This window comes from Nelumbo lutea, chromosome 7 (genome assembly GCF_056320005.1).
Source record: "Nelumbo lutea isolate HS-2025 chromosome 7, American lotus-T2T, whole genome shotgun sequence".
Taxonomy (NCBI): Eukaryota; Viridiplantae; Streptophyta; class Magnoliopsida; order Proteales; family Nelumbonaceae; genus Nelumbo; species Nelumbo lutea.
The window spans coordinates 60,165,394-60,183,887 of NC_142690.1; the positions used below are offsets into that span (position 1 = coordinate 60,165,394).

Genomic DNA, 18,494 nt, shown 5'->3' on the forward strand with positions numbered 1-18,494 from the left:
ACAAAAGACCAGTGGGAAAACTTATTTATCTCACCATTACAAGGTTGGACATTTCTTTTAGTGTGGGGTTATTAAGTCAATTTATGCAGAACCCAAGAATAAATCATTGGGAAGGTATTTCTAGAGTTATACATTATTTAAAGGGCACTCCAAGTCAAGGGTTGTTGTACAAGAAATGAGAACTCTCTTTACAAGGGTATACAGATGTCGATTGGTCAGGCTCAATCATTGATAGGAAGTCCAAAACCATTTATTGTACTTTCCTAGCAAGAAATTTAGCCACTTGAAAGAGTAAGAAGCAAAATGTGATTTCTAGGAGTAGTGCTAAAGCCGAGTATAGAGCTGTGGCTCATACTAGTGAACTGGTACGGTTGGTATGGTTAAAGTAGTTGCTACAGGAAATTGGAGTGAAAGTTTCAACTCCCATTAAACTGTTTTGTAACAATCAAGTAGCAATTCATATTTCCTCCAATCCAATGTTTCATGAAAGAACAAAACACAGAGAAGTGGATTGCCATTTTTTATGGGAGAAAGTTGTTAGTGGAGAGATAATTACACCTTATGTGAAATATGAAGATCAGCTAGCCAACCTCTTCACCAAAGGCTAGAATTGTGCATAGATTAAACATATTTGTAACAAGTTAGAGTTTTATGATATACATGCACCAACTTGAAGGGGAGTGTTAAATTACAGTCATTATGTCAACATGATGTTCTTAGTCTTTTTCTCCTTTTGTCCCTTTTTCTATGATTGTTACTTCTTTAAGGGATTGTTAGTGGAAATTTTTTTAGTATAATTTCTCACATAACATAATTCACCCAATTATACTAATACTGGGTTTTTTGTTGTTTGGGTATGCCCCATTCGGGAAATCACATAGATATTCCCTTAATTACATCTCTGCTAGGAGCAGAGAAAACCTTTTGATTCTGATTCAAAAGTATCAATAAATAGAGACTAAACTAAGTATCATTTTTCTGCAAAATTTTCCTTTGAAAATTCTGGTATATATTCCCTCTTTGTTTGAGAGAAAACCAACAAATAAATGAACTTTTTATACATAACAAGTAAATAGGTATCATAAATAGTCATATTTCATCAATAAAGCTGCAAATGGCCTTTAAATTGTGATTATGTGCATTTATCATAGTGTGAGGAACCATAACCAACCAAGTTTTATGAACAAAGTTGTAGGTTTTTCCCCTCACACATAGGTTAATAGGTTGTGAGGAACTATAATCAGCCAAGTTTCATGAACAAGGTTGTAGATGGTTGTCTCCCTCACATATGATTAAAATGAGACAAAAAGAAAAAAAAAGGAAATAATAACAACAAAGAAGGAAAATATGTGAAAGGAGTATAAGAAAAGAGGTGGAGGAGGAATACTACAACCCCTACCTTCTTTCTCCTCTTCTCCTTTTTTCTTCTACACCACAATCTTCTCTTCTTTCTCCTTTGGTTTGTCTCTTGTTGCTGTAAATTCTATCAACTGAATAGAATTAGCCAACAAAAAGGCATTAGCCCCTTCTCCTTGTAGGAGAGGGGTTTATATAGAGGGAGGTGGTTAAGTAACTCCCCCCTCTTATCTTCTTAGAGTGCCAAGTGTCACCCCACTTAAAATGAGTCAAGTAAGGAGAAGAAAACTCTCTCCCCTAGGATGACATGTGTCCCCCTACTTAAAGTTGTTAGAAGAGGGAAAATAACTCTCTCCCCTAGAGCGACATGTGTCCCCCCACTTCAAGTGGTTAAAGGAGGGAAAATAAATCCTTCTTCCCAGGGTGACATGTGTCCCCCCACTTAAAGTGGTTGGAAGAGGGAAAATAACTCTCTTCCCTAGAGCGACATGTGTCCCTCCACTTCAAGTAGTTAAAGGAGGGAAAATAGCCCTCTTGTTAGAACAAGACAAGTGGCATCCCCTTATAACAAGAAATTAATTAATATGGACTTATTCTTTTAGGGCCTGTTGTTCCATTAAATGGGCTCTATTGCAGGCCCATTAAATGCTTATTGCATTACAAACAAGCCCAATTAATTTGGGGCCTGTTGTTCACTAAACTAGACTGTAGGCCCCTTTCTTTGTTAAAATGTTTCAGCCCACCAATAGGACTGACTGGGCTTATAAGAAAGCCCTTTTTTCTTCTTTATTATTATTTTTTTTAAGTTGTGATTTCTTAAACTTCTTAAAGATAATCCATGGTAAAACTACTTAAATATACCCCGTGATTTCTTAAACTTCTTAAAGATAATCCATGGTAAAACTACTTAAATATACCCCATGATTTCTTAAACTTCTTAAAGATAATCCATGGTAAAACTACTTAAATATGCCTTGTTAAAGCATTTAACGTTAAAATTGATAGAAAAGAAATTAAAGAGCCAAAAATACCCTTGACACTTGACAGTTCATTAAATTTTCAAATTATGCCCCTCCTCTCCTCTCCTCCACCTCCTACTTCCTCTTATTTTGTCTATTTGAGAGGTTGAAGACTCTGGACAAGAAGAAGAAAAAGGAGAGAAAAGGAGGGGTAAAACTGGATTTACGAATAACTTTAATGGGCATGTGAAATGGCCCTAAAGGTTTCTTAACAGAAGGTCCATTTGTGTTATGTGGGGCCATCTTATAAGGTATATCCAAGTAGTTTTACAAACCACAGGGTATATTTAAGTATTTTGGTCAAAACATAGGGCATATTTAAGTAATTAACCCTTTCTTTAATTACTTAAGTAGGGGCATCATTATTACAATAAAATAAAAGTTGGGCAACAGCTGAGATCAGTTAGTTCAATCTCTCGGCTCTTTCAGACCTATTTTTCTTTCCCTCTTCTTTTCTTCTTCTTCAACTTCTCTTTGAACCTGAGCATTTCTGATCAGTTTATTATTATTTGTCTCACTAATTAAAGCTGTTTCAGACCTGATCACTACACTATTAAGAGCTGTTACTCTTACCTTTCTCCTCCGAACTCCGAGAAACTTTTTTTCGGCAATTTCTTCCCCCCCAGAAAAAACTATTCCAATTTCTTGATTACCTCAACCTCTTTACCAGCAACTCTATTCAAAGCCACTTTCTTATCAGCTTTGTAACTACATCCATTGCTATCATATCCTCTTCCCATTCATTTCATTCATCAATCTCCTCACTTGCCAAGTTTTCACCATCCTCCTCTGTCCTATCATCCATCTGATCTATAACTGACAAGGTTCTGTATTTTTTCTTCTTCTTAGTAAAATTTTCATTCATTGTCATCTCCAATTCCTTCACATCTTTTACCTTGTCTTTTAAATCTTTTGATGAATGGGAGCAAGCCAACAAACTCCTATCTTGGTCATTTTGAGACCTTGAAAACTCTTTTTCTCTCAATTTCTTTACTTCTCTTAGACCTCCATTCCACATAAGCCACAATTTAACTTGGAAGAAAGATATAAAATTTTTACCAAATTCTGTTGTTTCTGCCCCTTAAAATGTTTCCCCAGACACTCTCATCCCTACCACTAGGCACTTTGACCAATGAATCCTGTAACTCAGCTTGAACATTTCCCAAAAAAACTCCTTGAGATTGATTCTTCTTATGACCCAAATCAACCCACAACTTATTGTAATTTCATGACTGGTATTCCCACTGGACTGCTTTATTATGGTGAGATCTTAGATAGCAGCCCAGCCATCCTAGTAGGTGTTTGGCATCAATGCTGTTTCCTCAGAAAACAATGACACACATCAACGCCACATCAGAAATCTGTTTTTTGGGAAAATGTCTGCTGTTTGGTTAGCCATTTTTTTCTGAAAAACGTTCTCTCAGACCTTCAAAATCAGGAAAGGTGTGGTCTGAGAAAACGCCTTTTTTTTGTGTTTTCCCATCTTTTCTACTGTTGCTAGCAACAGTATTCTGACATGGCATTGAAAACGCCTATGTGGCAGCAACAGCAATGATACTAAATAGAAAACCTGAGAAAATGTTTTCTGAGAAAACATCTCTCAGGAACCGGCATTGGTTCCAAACACCACCCTATTTTCTTCTGCCTTTTTGATTTATAGTCAGACTTGTTGAAGTATGTTCAGCTAGTGGAACCACCAGAGTATTGTCTTCCAATACACTAATGCCAGTCTTATCCTTAAATTTAAGATTAATTCATCGAAACATAACAAGAAGTCAGGTAAGGTGGACCTGGGTTCAGGAGATGTGCACCCAAGAAGATAACCCTCACTTGTGAGCCTAGGCAGTAGAAACACATAAGGGGAACCTTTTAAAACACCGCTTGCAGCCACCCAAGTAACCACTTCGATGGACCATCTCAGATAAAATCTTGGTGTTTATTTCTTTCCAATTCCCAGATTCTTCAAAAAATAACAACTCACGTGCTATTAAAAAGCCACTCCTTTTTTTTGTGGGGGAAGAGATCTTTTCCCAAACAAGATACTGAAGCATCTCATAAGTGTTAATCTTCTAATGAACCAGCTCCGAACAATTTTGACACAACAAGAACCACCTAGAAAGCTTTTTATGGAAACACAGAAAAGCAAAGGGCATTGGAGACCAACAACTCAAAGAAAGATAAACAACAGCATCACACATGTGTCCATATGCATGTCTGTTTTGGAAAAACCAAATATGATCTTTTAAGACCAGAAAATACAATTGTACAAATAAAAGAGAGGACAATAAATAGAGGGAAACAAAAGAGAGAAAATCGTGCATAATCAAAAGACACAGACACAGATAGGGAGTAAAAGATAGCAGCAGTAAATCACTTGCTCTTCTGCTTTGAAAAAAGCCATGAAATGTTGCAGCTTTCTTAATCTTAGGCAGGTTAGCATGGGTTGGCCCCTATGGCATCTGGATACCTGTGGAAGGATGTCATATCATGTTGGCAAATTAAATTTTCAGTGCAGATTCCATATCTGACACCTTGCCATATCTAGATAGAATAGACCGACTCGCTTGACACAAGCAAGTTCATTTACAAATGGAGAAGCTTTCATCTCACAAAGACAATGCACACTTTTCTGTTTAACTCTTTAAGCAAATCATTTGGAGACATACAATACAAGAGCACCCACTTGAACAACAGTACAATGTTTTAAAAGGTACACATAGCACATAGTCACATAGTACACCAAGGTTCTTGTGAGGTTGTTTGAGATCAGAAGTGAAGGTGGAGGAAAGGAAAGAACAAAGAAGAGAGCTTCGATGCCAGGCGATCAGGTGAGGCTGGCTTCAGACATGCCTTAGGGAAGTAGAAAGCCTGTCAAAAGATTTGAATGCTACTTTTGATTGGGTAAGAAGGATTGCAAATGAAATCAATGCTATAGGAAACCTTCTTCCATTGAAGGAGAGAGATGGGAAGTTTCACTCGAGCAGGGAAGTGGTGAGTGGAGCTGGCTATTGAGCCAAAGAAATTCCTATTCGAGCAGGGACGGACAAAGGGCAAATCGTACTTGAAGATCAAGGAAGGTAGTAGGGCAACGATTCTTCTACCAGAGGAAGCTTGCATTTGGCTGAAAGATTTTGTTGATGGAGTAGTCAATACTATCAGGGAAGAAGATTGGAAAATCTCACTGAGATGCAATGGTAGAAGATACGATGCAGTACTTGGGAAAAATGAGAGGGGCTGGTTCTTCACAGTAACAAAGTACTTTGGCATCAACAAGAAGCAGATGATTTGTGTGCCGGAGGGGCCGAAGGAGCAAGGTTGGAGCTCCTTTGCTAGGAACTTTCAAGATTTCCTAGTGAAGGTTGAGAGGAAGGTCGAAGAGACTAATGGAAGCCCAATGATTTGTAACTCCACCTCCCTCTATTTACTAGGGTCGAGTAAGAAGCAGACCCTGCTCTGTCAAGAGGTCATGGTAAACTCTGCAACTGTTCTTCGGAAGATAACTCTCGATGAAGAAGGAAGCAACTAGGAGCACAGAATGGTGTTAAAGGCAGATAAGGTGGTAAGAGAAAGTCCTTAATGCAGTGGCGGAGAGACTGGGTGTTGACGGCGATGCTATTCTCTTGACGGTAAATCTGATTGAAGGTTACAGCAAAGAGAAGAGAAGAGAAGAGGAGAGAAGAGAAAAGAAGGAAGGAAGAAGTGTTGAGGCAATGGAACAGTACTAGCGGTGCCAGCTTCATTATAATATATAAGGCAAAAAAATAAGAAGGGAAATGACCGTTGTGCCCCTACTAAGTGATAGTACAATAATACATTAAAATAAAAAAAGGCTTTAATCATCCAAACAGACCCTAACAAACATAAAATCAATTATTTTAACACTTTCAACACTCCCCCTCAAGTTGGAGCATAGATGTCAATCATGCCCAACTTGTCACACAAATCATTATGCCACACATGATGAAGGCCTTTGGTGAAGATGCCTGTAAGTTGTTCTTATGAGCTAACATATGGGGTGCACACTTCACCACTTACAAGTTTCTCTCTAATAAAATGCTTGTCCACTTCAATGTGTTTCGTCCTATCATGGAGGACTGGATTAGCTACAATGTTGATAGCAACCTTATTGTCGCAATAGAGTGACATAGGGTTGCTAACTATAAAACCCAGTTCTCCTAACAGATTTCTTATCCACATGATTTCAACAACTCCATGAGACATAGCTCTGTATTCTGCTTCAGCACTAGACCTAGCCACCACACTTTGCTTCTTACTTCTCCATGTGACTAGGTTTCCCCCTACAAAGGCACAATATCCACTGGTAGACTTTCGGTCATCAACTGCCCCTACCCAATCAGCATCAGTATATACCTCCACCTTTAAATGTCCATGTTTCTGGAACAGCAAACCAGCTCAAGGAAACTTCTTGAGGTATCTGAGGATCCTCCCTGCAGCTTCAAGGTGAGTTGTCTTAGGATTGTGCATGAACTGACTAAGGACACCCACTGCATAAGCAATATCAGGCCTAGTCATAGACAAATACAAGAGTCTTCCTACAAGTCTCTGAAACTTCTTCACATCTTTCAAGAATTCTCCCCGACTATCTCCCAAATGATGGTTAGGTTCAATTGGTGAGCCAATTGGTCTCACCCCCAGTTTGCCTGTATCTTCTAGTAGATCTAGTACATATTTCTGTTGGGAAATAAAGATGCCCTTGTAAGAGCGGGCAACTTCAATTCCAAGGAAATAACGTAAGGGGCCTAGATCTTTCACCTCAAATTGAGTGGCTAAGAACATTTTTAGTCTCTGTATTTCAGCCTGCCAATCTCCTATGGTCACTATGTCATCCACATAAGGCTACAACTAGGACAAAATCGGCTTATAGTAGGGAGGCAGAGGGCAGAGTTGAGGAGACGGCTAGGAGTGGAGAGCACAAAGATATTAAAAGGGGGGAGGCTAGTAAGGAGGACTCAATAGCAGAATTTGTTGGCAAGCTAGGGTGTAAACTTAAGAAAAAATATGACCTAAAAGCCTTTCTACAAAAAAAGGAGAGTAAGATTAAAAGAAGAAAACTGAGTGAAGTTGAGAGGTTAAGGAGAGATATTGAGGGGGATGAGAAGTTTGGAGTGAAAGGGGAGAGAAGGAAAGGGACTAAATAAATCTCTGGTGGGTTAGGGTTGAAGCCTAAATTTGAAATGCAGATCCTAAGCTGGAATGTAATGGGGATGGGTAGTGCGAGGAAGAGAGCAACTATCAAAGAGGTGATTAAGAAGTTTGACCCAGATGTGGTGTTAATTCAAGAATCCAAGAGACCTAATTTCGACAATAGATGGGCAAGAGGTATGTGGAGATCAAGAGGGATAAGGTGGGCGACTGCTCCATCATGGGGAGCTTCAGGTGGGATTGTAACTTTGTGGAAAGAAGATGTGGTTGTAAGGGTCGAGGAATTAATAGGAGATCACTCAATATCTGTGAAGTTCAAGCAGGTGGTAGATGGTTTCGAATGGGTCTTAACAAATGTATATGGCCCCAACGACTACAAGCAAAGAAAGAAATTGTGGGAAGAGTTGAGTGATATTAGGGGCCTCTGGGAAGGACCCTGGTGCGTGGGAGGGGATTTTAATGTGGTGAGGTTCAAAGAGGAAACTAACAATCCGAGTCAGAGGGTGACTACAAGCATGAGGAATTTCAATCAGTTTCTGGACACCTTTGAGCTTAAAGAAATCCCTCTTCTAAGTCACAATTTCACTTGGTCCAACCTACAATCTAGGTCGATTTGCTCCAAGCTAGATAGATTCTTGTTTTCAACATATTGGGAAGAGCATTGGGGGAATCTGACTTCTAGGGAACTCCCTAGACTTACCTCAGACCACTGGCCCATAGTGATGTGTAAGGAGGAATTAAGAGAAGATGGACCTACCCCCTTTAGGTTTGAGAACATGTGGCTAGCTCATTCGGGATTCATTGAGAAAATCAGAGACTGGTGGGAGCAATGTAATCTATCAGTAGAGTGGGAGGGCATGAAATTCCACAAGAAGCTTCAATTTCTAAAATCCAAGATAAAGGAGTGGAACCGGCTGGAGTTTGGAAGATTGGAGGAGAAAAAGCAAACTTTGTTGGAACAGATAGAGGACTTGGATTTGAAGTAAGGGGTTAATTTGGAGAGGAAGATAGAGAGTTGAGGTGGGGTGTGAGGAGGCAGATGGAAGACCTTTTGCTCCAGGAGGAAATAAGTTGGAGACAGAAATCTAGGTGCAAATGGTTAAAGGAGGGAGACAGAAACACGAGGTTTTTCCATTCTTTGGCAAATAGTAGAAGAAGGAAGAACTTCATTTCAAAATTGGAAGTTGAAGGTGAAGTCATTTCCCACCAAGCAGAAATAGCAGAGGCCTTTGCAAATCATTTTAAATATATTTTTAGAAGGCCGGTAAATGAGAGGGTTTGGTTGGAAGGGCTGGATTGGCCTACTCTAAGTGTAGCAGATAGAGAGGGGTTAGAGAAGGTTTTTGATATAAAGGAGATCAAAGAGACAGTATTTATGATGGATAGGACAAAAGCTCCAAGCCCCGATGGATTCACAATGGCTTTTTATCGGGATTGTAGGGATATTGTGAATCAGGATATTATGCGGGTCTTTGAGGAATTTCACAGGAGGGGAATAATTAATCGGGGCTTAAACTCTACTTTTATTGCTTTGATCCCAAAGAAGAAAGAGGCTTCACAACCAAAGGATTTTAGACCTATCAATTTGGTGCATAGTCTGTATAAGATAATTGCAAAAGTGTTGTCTCTAAGGATAAAGAAAGTTCTTCCTTCTATTATTGCACCCAATCAAGGAGCTTTTGTGAAGGGGAGGCAAATCACTGATCAAATCTTGATTGCAAATGAGAGTTTGGAAAGTTTCAGGAAGTCCAAGAAGAAGGGTGTGGTTTGCAAACTAGATTTAAAAAAGGCCTATGACCTAGTTGATTGGTCTTTCCTGTTGGAGGTGATGAGGAGTTGTGGGTTTGGAAACAGATGGTGTAAATGGATTTGGGGTTATGTTAGGAGCTGCCACTATTCAATCTTGGTGAATGGAGCTATAAGGAATTTCTTTCCTACCTTGAGGGGAATAAGACAAGGAGACCCACTCTCCCACTTCCTATTCACTCTGGTTGCAAATGTTTTGGGGAGACTAATTCATAAAGCTAATGCGAGGAACTTAGTAGAAGGGTGGAGAATAGGAAAAGAGCAAGTACCACTAACACACTTGCAATTCGCAGACAACACAATTCTTTTCTGTGAAGGTGGGGACATAAATTGGATAGGAAACTTGAAATTGGCCATACAATTATTTGAGCAGATGTCCAATCTAAAAGTGAACTTTGATAAGAGTTGTTTTGTGGGAGTGAATTTGGAGGAGAGAGAAGTGAATATGCAGGGTTATTAGGGTGTGCAATTTCGGATAGGCCATTAACTTATTTGGGTCTCCCCTTAGGAGATAATCCCATGAAGGACAGCTTCTGGAACCCGGTTCTGGAAAGATTTGAGAAAAGGCTTGCCTCATGGAGGAAAAATTATCTCTCTAGGGGGGAGAATCACTTTGATTAGGTCTAACCTAGCTAAACTTCCTGTTTACTTTTTGTTGGTGTTTAAGATTCCTGCAAAGGTCTCAAGTAGAGTGGAAAAGTTAATGAGGGATTTCTTGTGGGAACCAGGAGAGGAGAAGAAAGACCATAGGGTGAGTTGGGAGGTGGGTAATTAGAAGAAAATAGTTAGGAGGGCTTGGGATTGGGAATATCAGGAAAAGAAACATGGCATTGTTGGGGAAATGGTTATGGAGGTTTCCAATGGAAAGGGACAAACTTTGGACGAAGATTGTGGCTAGTATACATCGGCTAGAAGACAATGGCTAGGATCCAAGAATCTTGGCAAGGACTACAGCTGCTTCTCCTTGGAAAGCCATTCATGATTTGCTTCCAATTTTCTCCCCTGGGATAAGGTATGATCTGAACTCTGGTAATCTCGTAAAATTCTGGGAGCAGCCCTAGGTGTGGGATTCATCTCTAATGGACCAATTTCCTTCTTTATATGCTTCGTCAGATCTGAAGAATGAACCCATTTCTTCTTTCTTAGTTCCTTCTTAATCTAATTCCGATTTTGGATGGAATCTAGGGTTGAGGAGAAATATAAGGGATACGGATTTGGGCTGTCTGTCGTCCTTACTAGCCACCCTTGAAAATGTTTTCCTGGACCTAAGTAAGGATGACTCCAAAATTTGGACCCCATCCTCCAATGGTTCCTTCTCTTGTGCATCATTTTTTGAGACCTTGGTCCATCCTCCTGCTCCCTCTGGCCTTTCCTTCCCTGTTAATGAGATTTGGAGTAAACCCATTCCTCCTCGGGTTGGTAGTTTTTGTTGGGAAACTTTCCTAGAAAGAATAAACACATTTGACTTGCTTCAAAGAAAGAGACCTAATTCTTGTTTACTTCCCAATAGGTGTGTCCTTTGTAAAGCTAATGGGGAAACGGCTTACCACCTTATGGTTACTTGTCCGGTTACTAAAACTATTTGAGAGTGGGCTTCATCCTTGTTTGGATGCACTTGGAATCCCCCCATGAGTTTGCAAAGCTTGTTCTCTCCTTCGTTCTCAAGATGGCCTAAGAAAAGAGGGAAGATCATGTGGAGAAGCATTAGAGTGGCTGTGTGCTGGTCCGTATGGGAAGAGAGGAACTCTAGACTTTTTTCAGACAAGGAAAGATCTATGGAGAATTTAACTGAATTGATACACTTAAGGGTTAGTCACTGGCTGAAATCTTTGGAGCTTTTTTCAGATTTCTCCATGGCTGATCTTTTGAGAAAGTGGAAAGAAATTGCTACCTCGGCTCAGTGCAAAAGGACCTCTAGACCTTCTTGGTCCCCCCCGCCCCTCCTTCAGGATTCATGAAACTGAATTTCTGTGGATTCACACTTTTCTAATCATTTATCAACTTCTTAATAACCTTTTGTTGTTGTTTGTACACTATTTTAATGGTCTATTTACTTTTAAAATAAATAAAAGCAAAAACTTTTCAAAAACTTGAAGCCTCGCAAATAGGATCTCAAATAGAAAAATTTCTACTAAAAAACAACAACAATATAACTAATATCTGATTCCTAATCGTAGAAACAGAATGGACTGCAACTAAAATCACAAAACCAATCTCTTTATATATACAGACAAAAATTTGTCAGTGGCACTACCCAAACCCCTGCAAGGACTTGTTTGGGCTTGCCTTAAGGGGACTTTACAGAGGCAAAGGGCTGATCTCCAAAAGATACAGAATGCAAGATGTTTGACATCATACTAGCCACATGAAGAATTGCAACTAGGAGATGAATAAATAAATTGAAAGTTTCACATGCTCAAGTTGTTGAGTGCTTGAAGCACTTTGGTAAAATTCACATATTCTTGCTTTCACTTCCATATTTTCACTTTGAGTATATTTTATATAGAGAAAATTTATGATACTGGAAAGACATGGTACCGAAAGAGCTTTGACCAATCAAAGCACCCTGTAAACTGTGATGAATACCACATGATTGATCACCTCTTTCTTTTTTTATCAGCAAGACATAAATGATTTTATTAAAAATAGAGAAAATAATTACAACAAGAGGTTGTGGAAAAAGGAGAAAAAACAGCTTCAGAAAATCTGACCCAACCCAAGAATTACAATTGAGCCCAAAACAAGGAAGTTCTTTGTACCCCTTGCTTAGCTAAACCATCTGCCAACCTGTTGGCAGTTCTCCTAACCAATTTAACTTAGATTGTCATGCCTTTTGACAGCCATTTAAATCGCCTGAGTTCATTTCTTACATGTCATGACACCCCTTCCCCCTTCTCCATCCATTTCACAATAGCTCTTGAATCACCCTTAATGATCACTCTATCAATACCCAAATGTTTAGCCTTCTCAACCCTATATACTGCAGCCAATAGCTCTGATTTAACCACATCACCATGTTCAGCTGGTCCCGAGTATAAGGCTACGATATTTCCTTTTTCATCCTTAATGACCCCTCCTATTCCTAAGGAGCCCGGATTGCCCACACAACTTCCATCAAAATTCAGTTTCTTCCAGCCACAATTTAGGGGTGACCACTCCTCAACTATTTTCTGTGTTCTGGAAGATGAGGCAACAATTACACCCCAAGACCTGAAGAAGTCCTCAACTTTAAAATCTAAGAGAAGTTTCAGACTTTTAGCTCAATGGGCCACTCTTAGAGTTATGACTTCTACCAAAGCTTCCTTACTTCTTTATCTTCAAAAATTCTTGAGCTCCTTTTCTCCCAAGCTATCCAAAGCACCACTGTTCTAGTACATCTCCCGAAAATCCTGCCCCAAAATCCAAAGCACCATCTGCATCCAAAAAGAGAAGAAAACCAATTCCAAATAAAGTTAACACAAGGACAGGAGACTAAAAAAGAGGTAAACAATCCTTTAGTTAGCAAACCCTGCAAGGAACTTTCCTTCAAAGAAGGTTTGGTGTCAACCTGTACCTCCAAAAATTTGGGCTTTTTGCTGGAAGGTGGTTCTCCAAAAAATCAATACTCTAGATGTGTTGCAAAGAAAAAGGCCAATTTTTTGCTTGTCACCCCATGTTTGTAGCCTCTACTTGAGTTCTGGTGAGACGATCACACACCTATTAATTTCTTGTCCATTTGTGTGCTTTATTTGGACCTGGTTCTCTTCTATCTTTGGTTGCAAGTTGCAACCTTGCAAGTGGACACCTTGCAAGCTTTTTCAAGCAACTGAAGAGGCGTAGAAGATTAATATCGAGAGCCACAAAAGCAGATATCCTATGGTCTGTCTAGGAAGAAAGAAACAATAGGATCTTTAAAGGAGTGGAAAAACCAAGGGGGAAATAGAAAGAATAGCCATTATGACTATTCAATGGTTGAAAATACTGGATCTGTTTAAAGGTTTCTCAGCCAAGGACATATACAGGAATTAGGGAGTGGTGGCATCTAAAACTTCCACAAAACCTACTGTATAGGAACTGTAGTCCCCACCAACACAACAAAGAATGAAACTGAACTTTGATGATAGCTCTAGAGGTAACTTGGGCCTGTCAGGTATAGGAGGAGTATTCAGAGATGGAAATGGCAGAATTGTGGCTATGTTCTCAGGGCCAATAGGAGTGGGGACTCATTGAGAGCGAAGGTGATGGCTTTGCTTCAAGGTGTAAGATATGCCAAACAATTGGAGTTATTACACCAAATTGAGATAGAGGGAGACTCTAAATTGCTAATCGATTGGCTGCAATCAGGCAAGTTTGGAGCCTGGATTTATAGACAGCCCATGAGGGAAATCCTCAATATAACAAGGGAGATTGGTACTTGCTTCAAATGGACAAGGAGATCAGCTAATGGTTTAGCTGATACATTGGCAAAACAAGGGAACGTGGGGGAGAGTATTTTCCAGGCAATTTTGTAATAGAGAGTACTTGGGGATCAACACCCTTTTTAGGGGTTGACTATTGTACTCAATTTTGTATTAATGAAGTTACCGTTTCCAATAAAAGAAAAAAAAAAGCAGTCTCACCATTTAACTTACAAAGGAAGCACCAACTAGGGGACAAACACCAATTTGGTCTTTTTCTTTGAAGCAAGTCAAAGGTATTAATACAGCCATTGAAATATTTCCCAATAGAAAGCACTGATTTTCGGGGGGGGGGGGGGGGTAGGAAAACACCAAACTTCCTTGACCAGGAAAAGAGAAAGGGAGGTGGCTACCAAGGAATTAAAGAAAGACTTGCAAGAGAACAAACCATTAGAATTAAGGCCTCAAACCCTAGAATCCAAGCCATCTTCTCCCAGGACCACTAAATTCAGAAAACCTAATAGTTCAGACACACCAGGAATTTCAAATTCCTAGAGTTTTCTAATGAAACCTAAGTTCCAGTTCAGTCCTAAAGGAAGAGAGTGCTGGACAAACAAATCAGACACAGGTTTACCCTTAAGACTGGAAAGAGCAAAAAGTGAAGGGAAGCTCTCCCCTAGAAGGATATCCACAATCCATATATCCTCCCAAAACCTAACTTTTTGACCCAAAGCCAGATCATACCCAACATGAAGAGTTAGCCTCACCCCCAGCGAAATGTAGTTAATCTTCCACCCAGTTAATCACTTCTCCACCCTCTCCACCCTCTCCATCACTAGGATCCAAAAACTAGCAAATCTAGGGTTGTCACCTAAGAGTAACCCTAAGTATTTTATAGGCCACTCTCCCCTCTCACAACCTAAACAATCTGCCATAGCCCTCAAGTCATCTTCTTCTATGTTGTTTTCAGCTATTAAACTCTTAAACCAGTTAATCCTCAAATTGGACAATCTCTTGAAAAGATTCACCACCAACTTCAGATTTTCCACCCTATCTCTACAATCTCCATCACAAAAAACCAAGATATCATTTGTAAACTGCAAATGGGTAATCAAGATGCTAAAATTGATATTATCCACGCATAACATTGTATGGAGAAAACCCTTCTTGAGATGAATAAGAAATTTGATAAGAAAATCTTAATATACCTAGCTGCACATGCACTCCTTTTTCTATATGTGACTTGCATACTAATCTGATGCTTCAAGGTTTCTTTCTTTCTCACCATTATCCTCAGGACTATGTTTCACATCCATGATTTCATCTTCAATACTTGATAATTATAAAACAGCTTCGTCTAAGAACTCCTTTAGCATGACAATAGTTAATTTGTGTGTGTGTGTGTGTGTGTGTTTGGGGTAGGAGAAGATATCCATGTGTACAAGCTCCATCCTCCATCAGAATGAAGGTAACAACTGAGCATCCACCCCCTTGTTAATGATTCCCTCACCATTAATTGGGCCTTCCACATTGACCTCACTAATCTAATCTTAGATATAGGTTCCTCCACTTCAAAAATTAAGTTACCATGGAAACATGACTTTGTAATTTTTTCCAACCAATATTCTCCTAGTTAGGTGTTATTTTGATATCACTACATTTAGACTTTAGGTAACATCCATGCCTAATATGACATGAGCATAAAAAAGAACTTCACCAAGGACATAAATAAACAGTCAATGGGACTGAAAATAAATGAAACAATGAATAAACTAGGGTAACAGTTAGCAAAGGAGAAGTTGTTCTTGATACTAATAGATAATCCTTGCCCTTTAGGAAAATAATATATTAAATACCAGCTTATCTATTAATATAATTATTCATTCTCTTTACAAGAGCACATTTAAGGTCATCATTTATAACCTCATCTTTTCTCTTCAAAATCTAAAATTCACCCTTTTGCTACAATTTTATAGTGAATGAGTACGATTTAGTGTATAAATTTTCAAAAATTAAACAAAACAGACTATTATGAGGTCCACAAGGAGGGCTTAAATAATAAACACAAAAACAAGAACAGAACGTTATCCATGCCTAACATTACCACTCACATACCCTAAAAAAAGGAAAGAAAGAAAACCTTCAAGGGAGACAACAGAGACACATAAACAAACGGTTGGTGGACATAATGTAAATGAATGTTTGTACGCGCGAAAGGGAGAGAGATCACTAGAAACCCATCAATAAAGAGAAACGAAGTACTAGAAAAACTAGAGGAATAAACTACTGACTCTTGTTCTTGGCGGGCCATGACGAGGGGGTCGTCCTTCTTGATATCATAGGGGTACCACTGAGCCACCTTCTCGCCAATGAGCTTCTTCCGAAGAACCTTGTGTGGAGACCTCTGCCCCGTCGGGTTCAGCACGTGCCCGAATATCCTCGCCCTCGCTTCCGTCACCCCATTTATGGCCGCCGCTATCAACATACTCCTCAGGCTCCCGCTCATTTTGTTCTATTTTTAACCAGTCTGCAACACAGCATCACACAACAGGGCATCAAATAAAATGAGAGAGTGAACTATTCTACTCTAATCAGGTTTATGTCTATCAAATTTTCTCCTTCTCTCTTTCAAGTTTCAACAAAGGACGAATGCCGAATGTCCTTCCGCGCTACCTTATTGGCCCAGTCCAAACAAGCGGATCTACAACGTCACTGAGGTAACGAGTTCAGATCTGCGCCGCAGAAGAGGGCGGGAACATCTCTCGATGACAAATACGGAGATGATGAATTCACATCGGGAGATGTTCCAATACAAGATTGCGATGTGCTGTGCGGCATTGAGGGGCGCAGTCCTGAATAACGCGAGTGGGGATCACCTGCTAACAGAAGCAAAACAAGTTTCAAATCGGCTTCGGTCAGGCCCGTGTTTACACCGTCCCAACATCTCTTGCAACCTTCTATCGGGAATATCTCTCCATGAAATAAAAACTTATAAGCACGGAGATATTCTCAATAGAAGGCTGTAGAGGTGTTAGAACGGGCGTTGCCTTGACGGAAGCCGAATTCATTCCAACTTCCTACCAAGTTGATCCGACACCGTGCATTTCTTTAAAAAACTCGGGCCCACCATAAAAGCAAGATTCGCCATGTATGAGATGTGCCGACGTTGTTGGTAGAGTGTTGAACCTATTTTATCCGCAGATGATTGGGACTCAGATGGATCTGTTTCTTGTAAAGCACTCCTCCCATCGATTCTGAACTTACTTCTCATAAAGCGCATCAACATCTCCCATCAATAAAAACACACAAGGCTCGGATATGTTGTGAGGTCAATGCAAAGAGTATCCCAATTCCCTCCAGACCACCAACCTCACAACACGTCCCAACCGGATCTTAGGGACATCTCCTATACTTTGTGTGTTTTTATTCATGGAGATGTTCCGGTATACGATGAGATGTTATGTGTGGTTGGTGTGAGATGGGTTGTACGAGGAGCAAATCCTGATTGACCACATCTCCCGACCGTTATCTACGACCCACCCCATCTCATCAAAGTGATCAGCCCAAATTAACCCTCTTGGTTATGTTTGTTGAGGCCAACACGACACAACCCCCGAGGCCAGGCTGGGTTCAGAGTTTATGGCCTGTGTGCCCCTGGCACGGGCCACAGACCCAAGTTTGTGGTCATTGATCGGAAATGGAACTGTGCTACTGCTATTACCGATGGAGATAGATTGCTGTTTGCTCGTTGGTGTTTTAATAAAGTAATATTGCACACTTTTAATAGGGTTGATGGTGAAAGTAAAATTAATAAATTGCCCATTCGAGATTTTATGGGTAGATAGCAATAAATGTCAAAATGATGAAACTAACTCATGAAGGAAGATTTGACCCGACCTCGTAATTATGCAACACGTGGCAAAGGTAATAGTTTGGCACAATAGAACGTTTAAGGCGCGAGCACCAAAGGGAGGAACCAGCGGTTCGAACTCCCTACCAGCAGTTCGAACTCCCTATTAGAAGCCCGAACTCTCTCTTAGGCCCCGAGCCAAACCCGAAGGGCAGTAACCCGAACTGGCCTGCCCTATGGCAGTTCGGGACACACCTCTGAACTCAAGACATCACCCCACTCACCACTCCAGCACTTCGCCTCCAGGACACCAAACTGAACCGTACCACACCGAGGAAGTTCGTATCCAGGGGCGGCACACCTGACTGACTTGGGACCTGACGCTTGACAGCCGCACTTCAAACGGGCACCTGCCACCGCCATCTCCAGTTGCAAAGACGGCTCCGACAATGAGCAGTGGCAGTTCTATCCCAGTAGAAAGGATGACATCCGAACTAGCAATAACACAGAAATAATCATACCCGACCTGACATAGGCCTCGGAGTGAGTGCCCAAAGTGGTTATAAAAGGCCCCCTACCCTCAACAAGGTATGAAAAACTTTGCGCCATCTGGTTTTATCTTGCCTTTAAGAGTACTAACTTGAGCTTCGGAGCAATCTCACCGGGTTCCCCCCGGAGTTCCCTCATCTTCTCCGTTTCAAGCTCCTTGTTGCTCCAGTTAGAGGCAAGGTCCTTAACAGATAGAACCGGCCGGATTGCGCACTATCAATTGGCGTCGTCTGTGGGAATAGCTTCAAAAAGCCTCCCTCTAAAACTCTCTTAACCTCCTCTTCTTCCAAAAACTCCAACACCCATGGCTTCTTCGAACTATGCCGGACGTGGCACAGAAATGAACACCACCGAGGAACAACTCCAAGTTATCGT

General features: G+C 40.4%; 1 protein-coding gene across 2 annotated transcripts in view; it reads right to left on the reverse strand.

Moving 5' to 3' along the window:
• LOC148846618 (37S ribosomal protein S27) overlaps nucleotides 1-16,758 on the reverse strand; it is a 37,166-nt gene extending 20,408 nt beyond the window's left edge. Inside the window, exons 1-2 of one of the 2 annotated variants that reach the window (XM_088953730.1) lie at nucleotides 16,394-16,758; nucleotides 16,012-16,247 (exon numbers count right to left, since the gene is read on the reverse strand). In XM_088953730.1, the coding sequence (XP_088809856.1) occupies nucleotides 16,012-16,226 (215 nt within the window). In that variant the 5' untranslated portion in view covers nucleotides 16,227-16,247; nucleotides 16,394-16,758. Of the gene's footprint in view, nucleotides 1-16,011; nucleotides 16,362-16,393 lie in introns of those variants that run through there. The other variant, XM_088953731.1, reaches the window with a different exon arrangement.
• Between the last annotated feature and the right edge of the window lie 1,736 nt (nucleotides 16,759-18,494).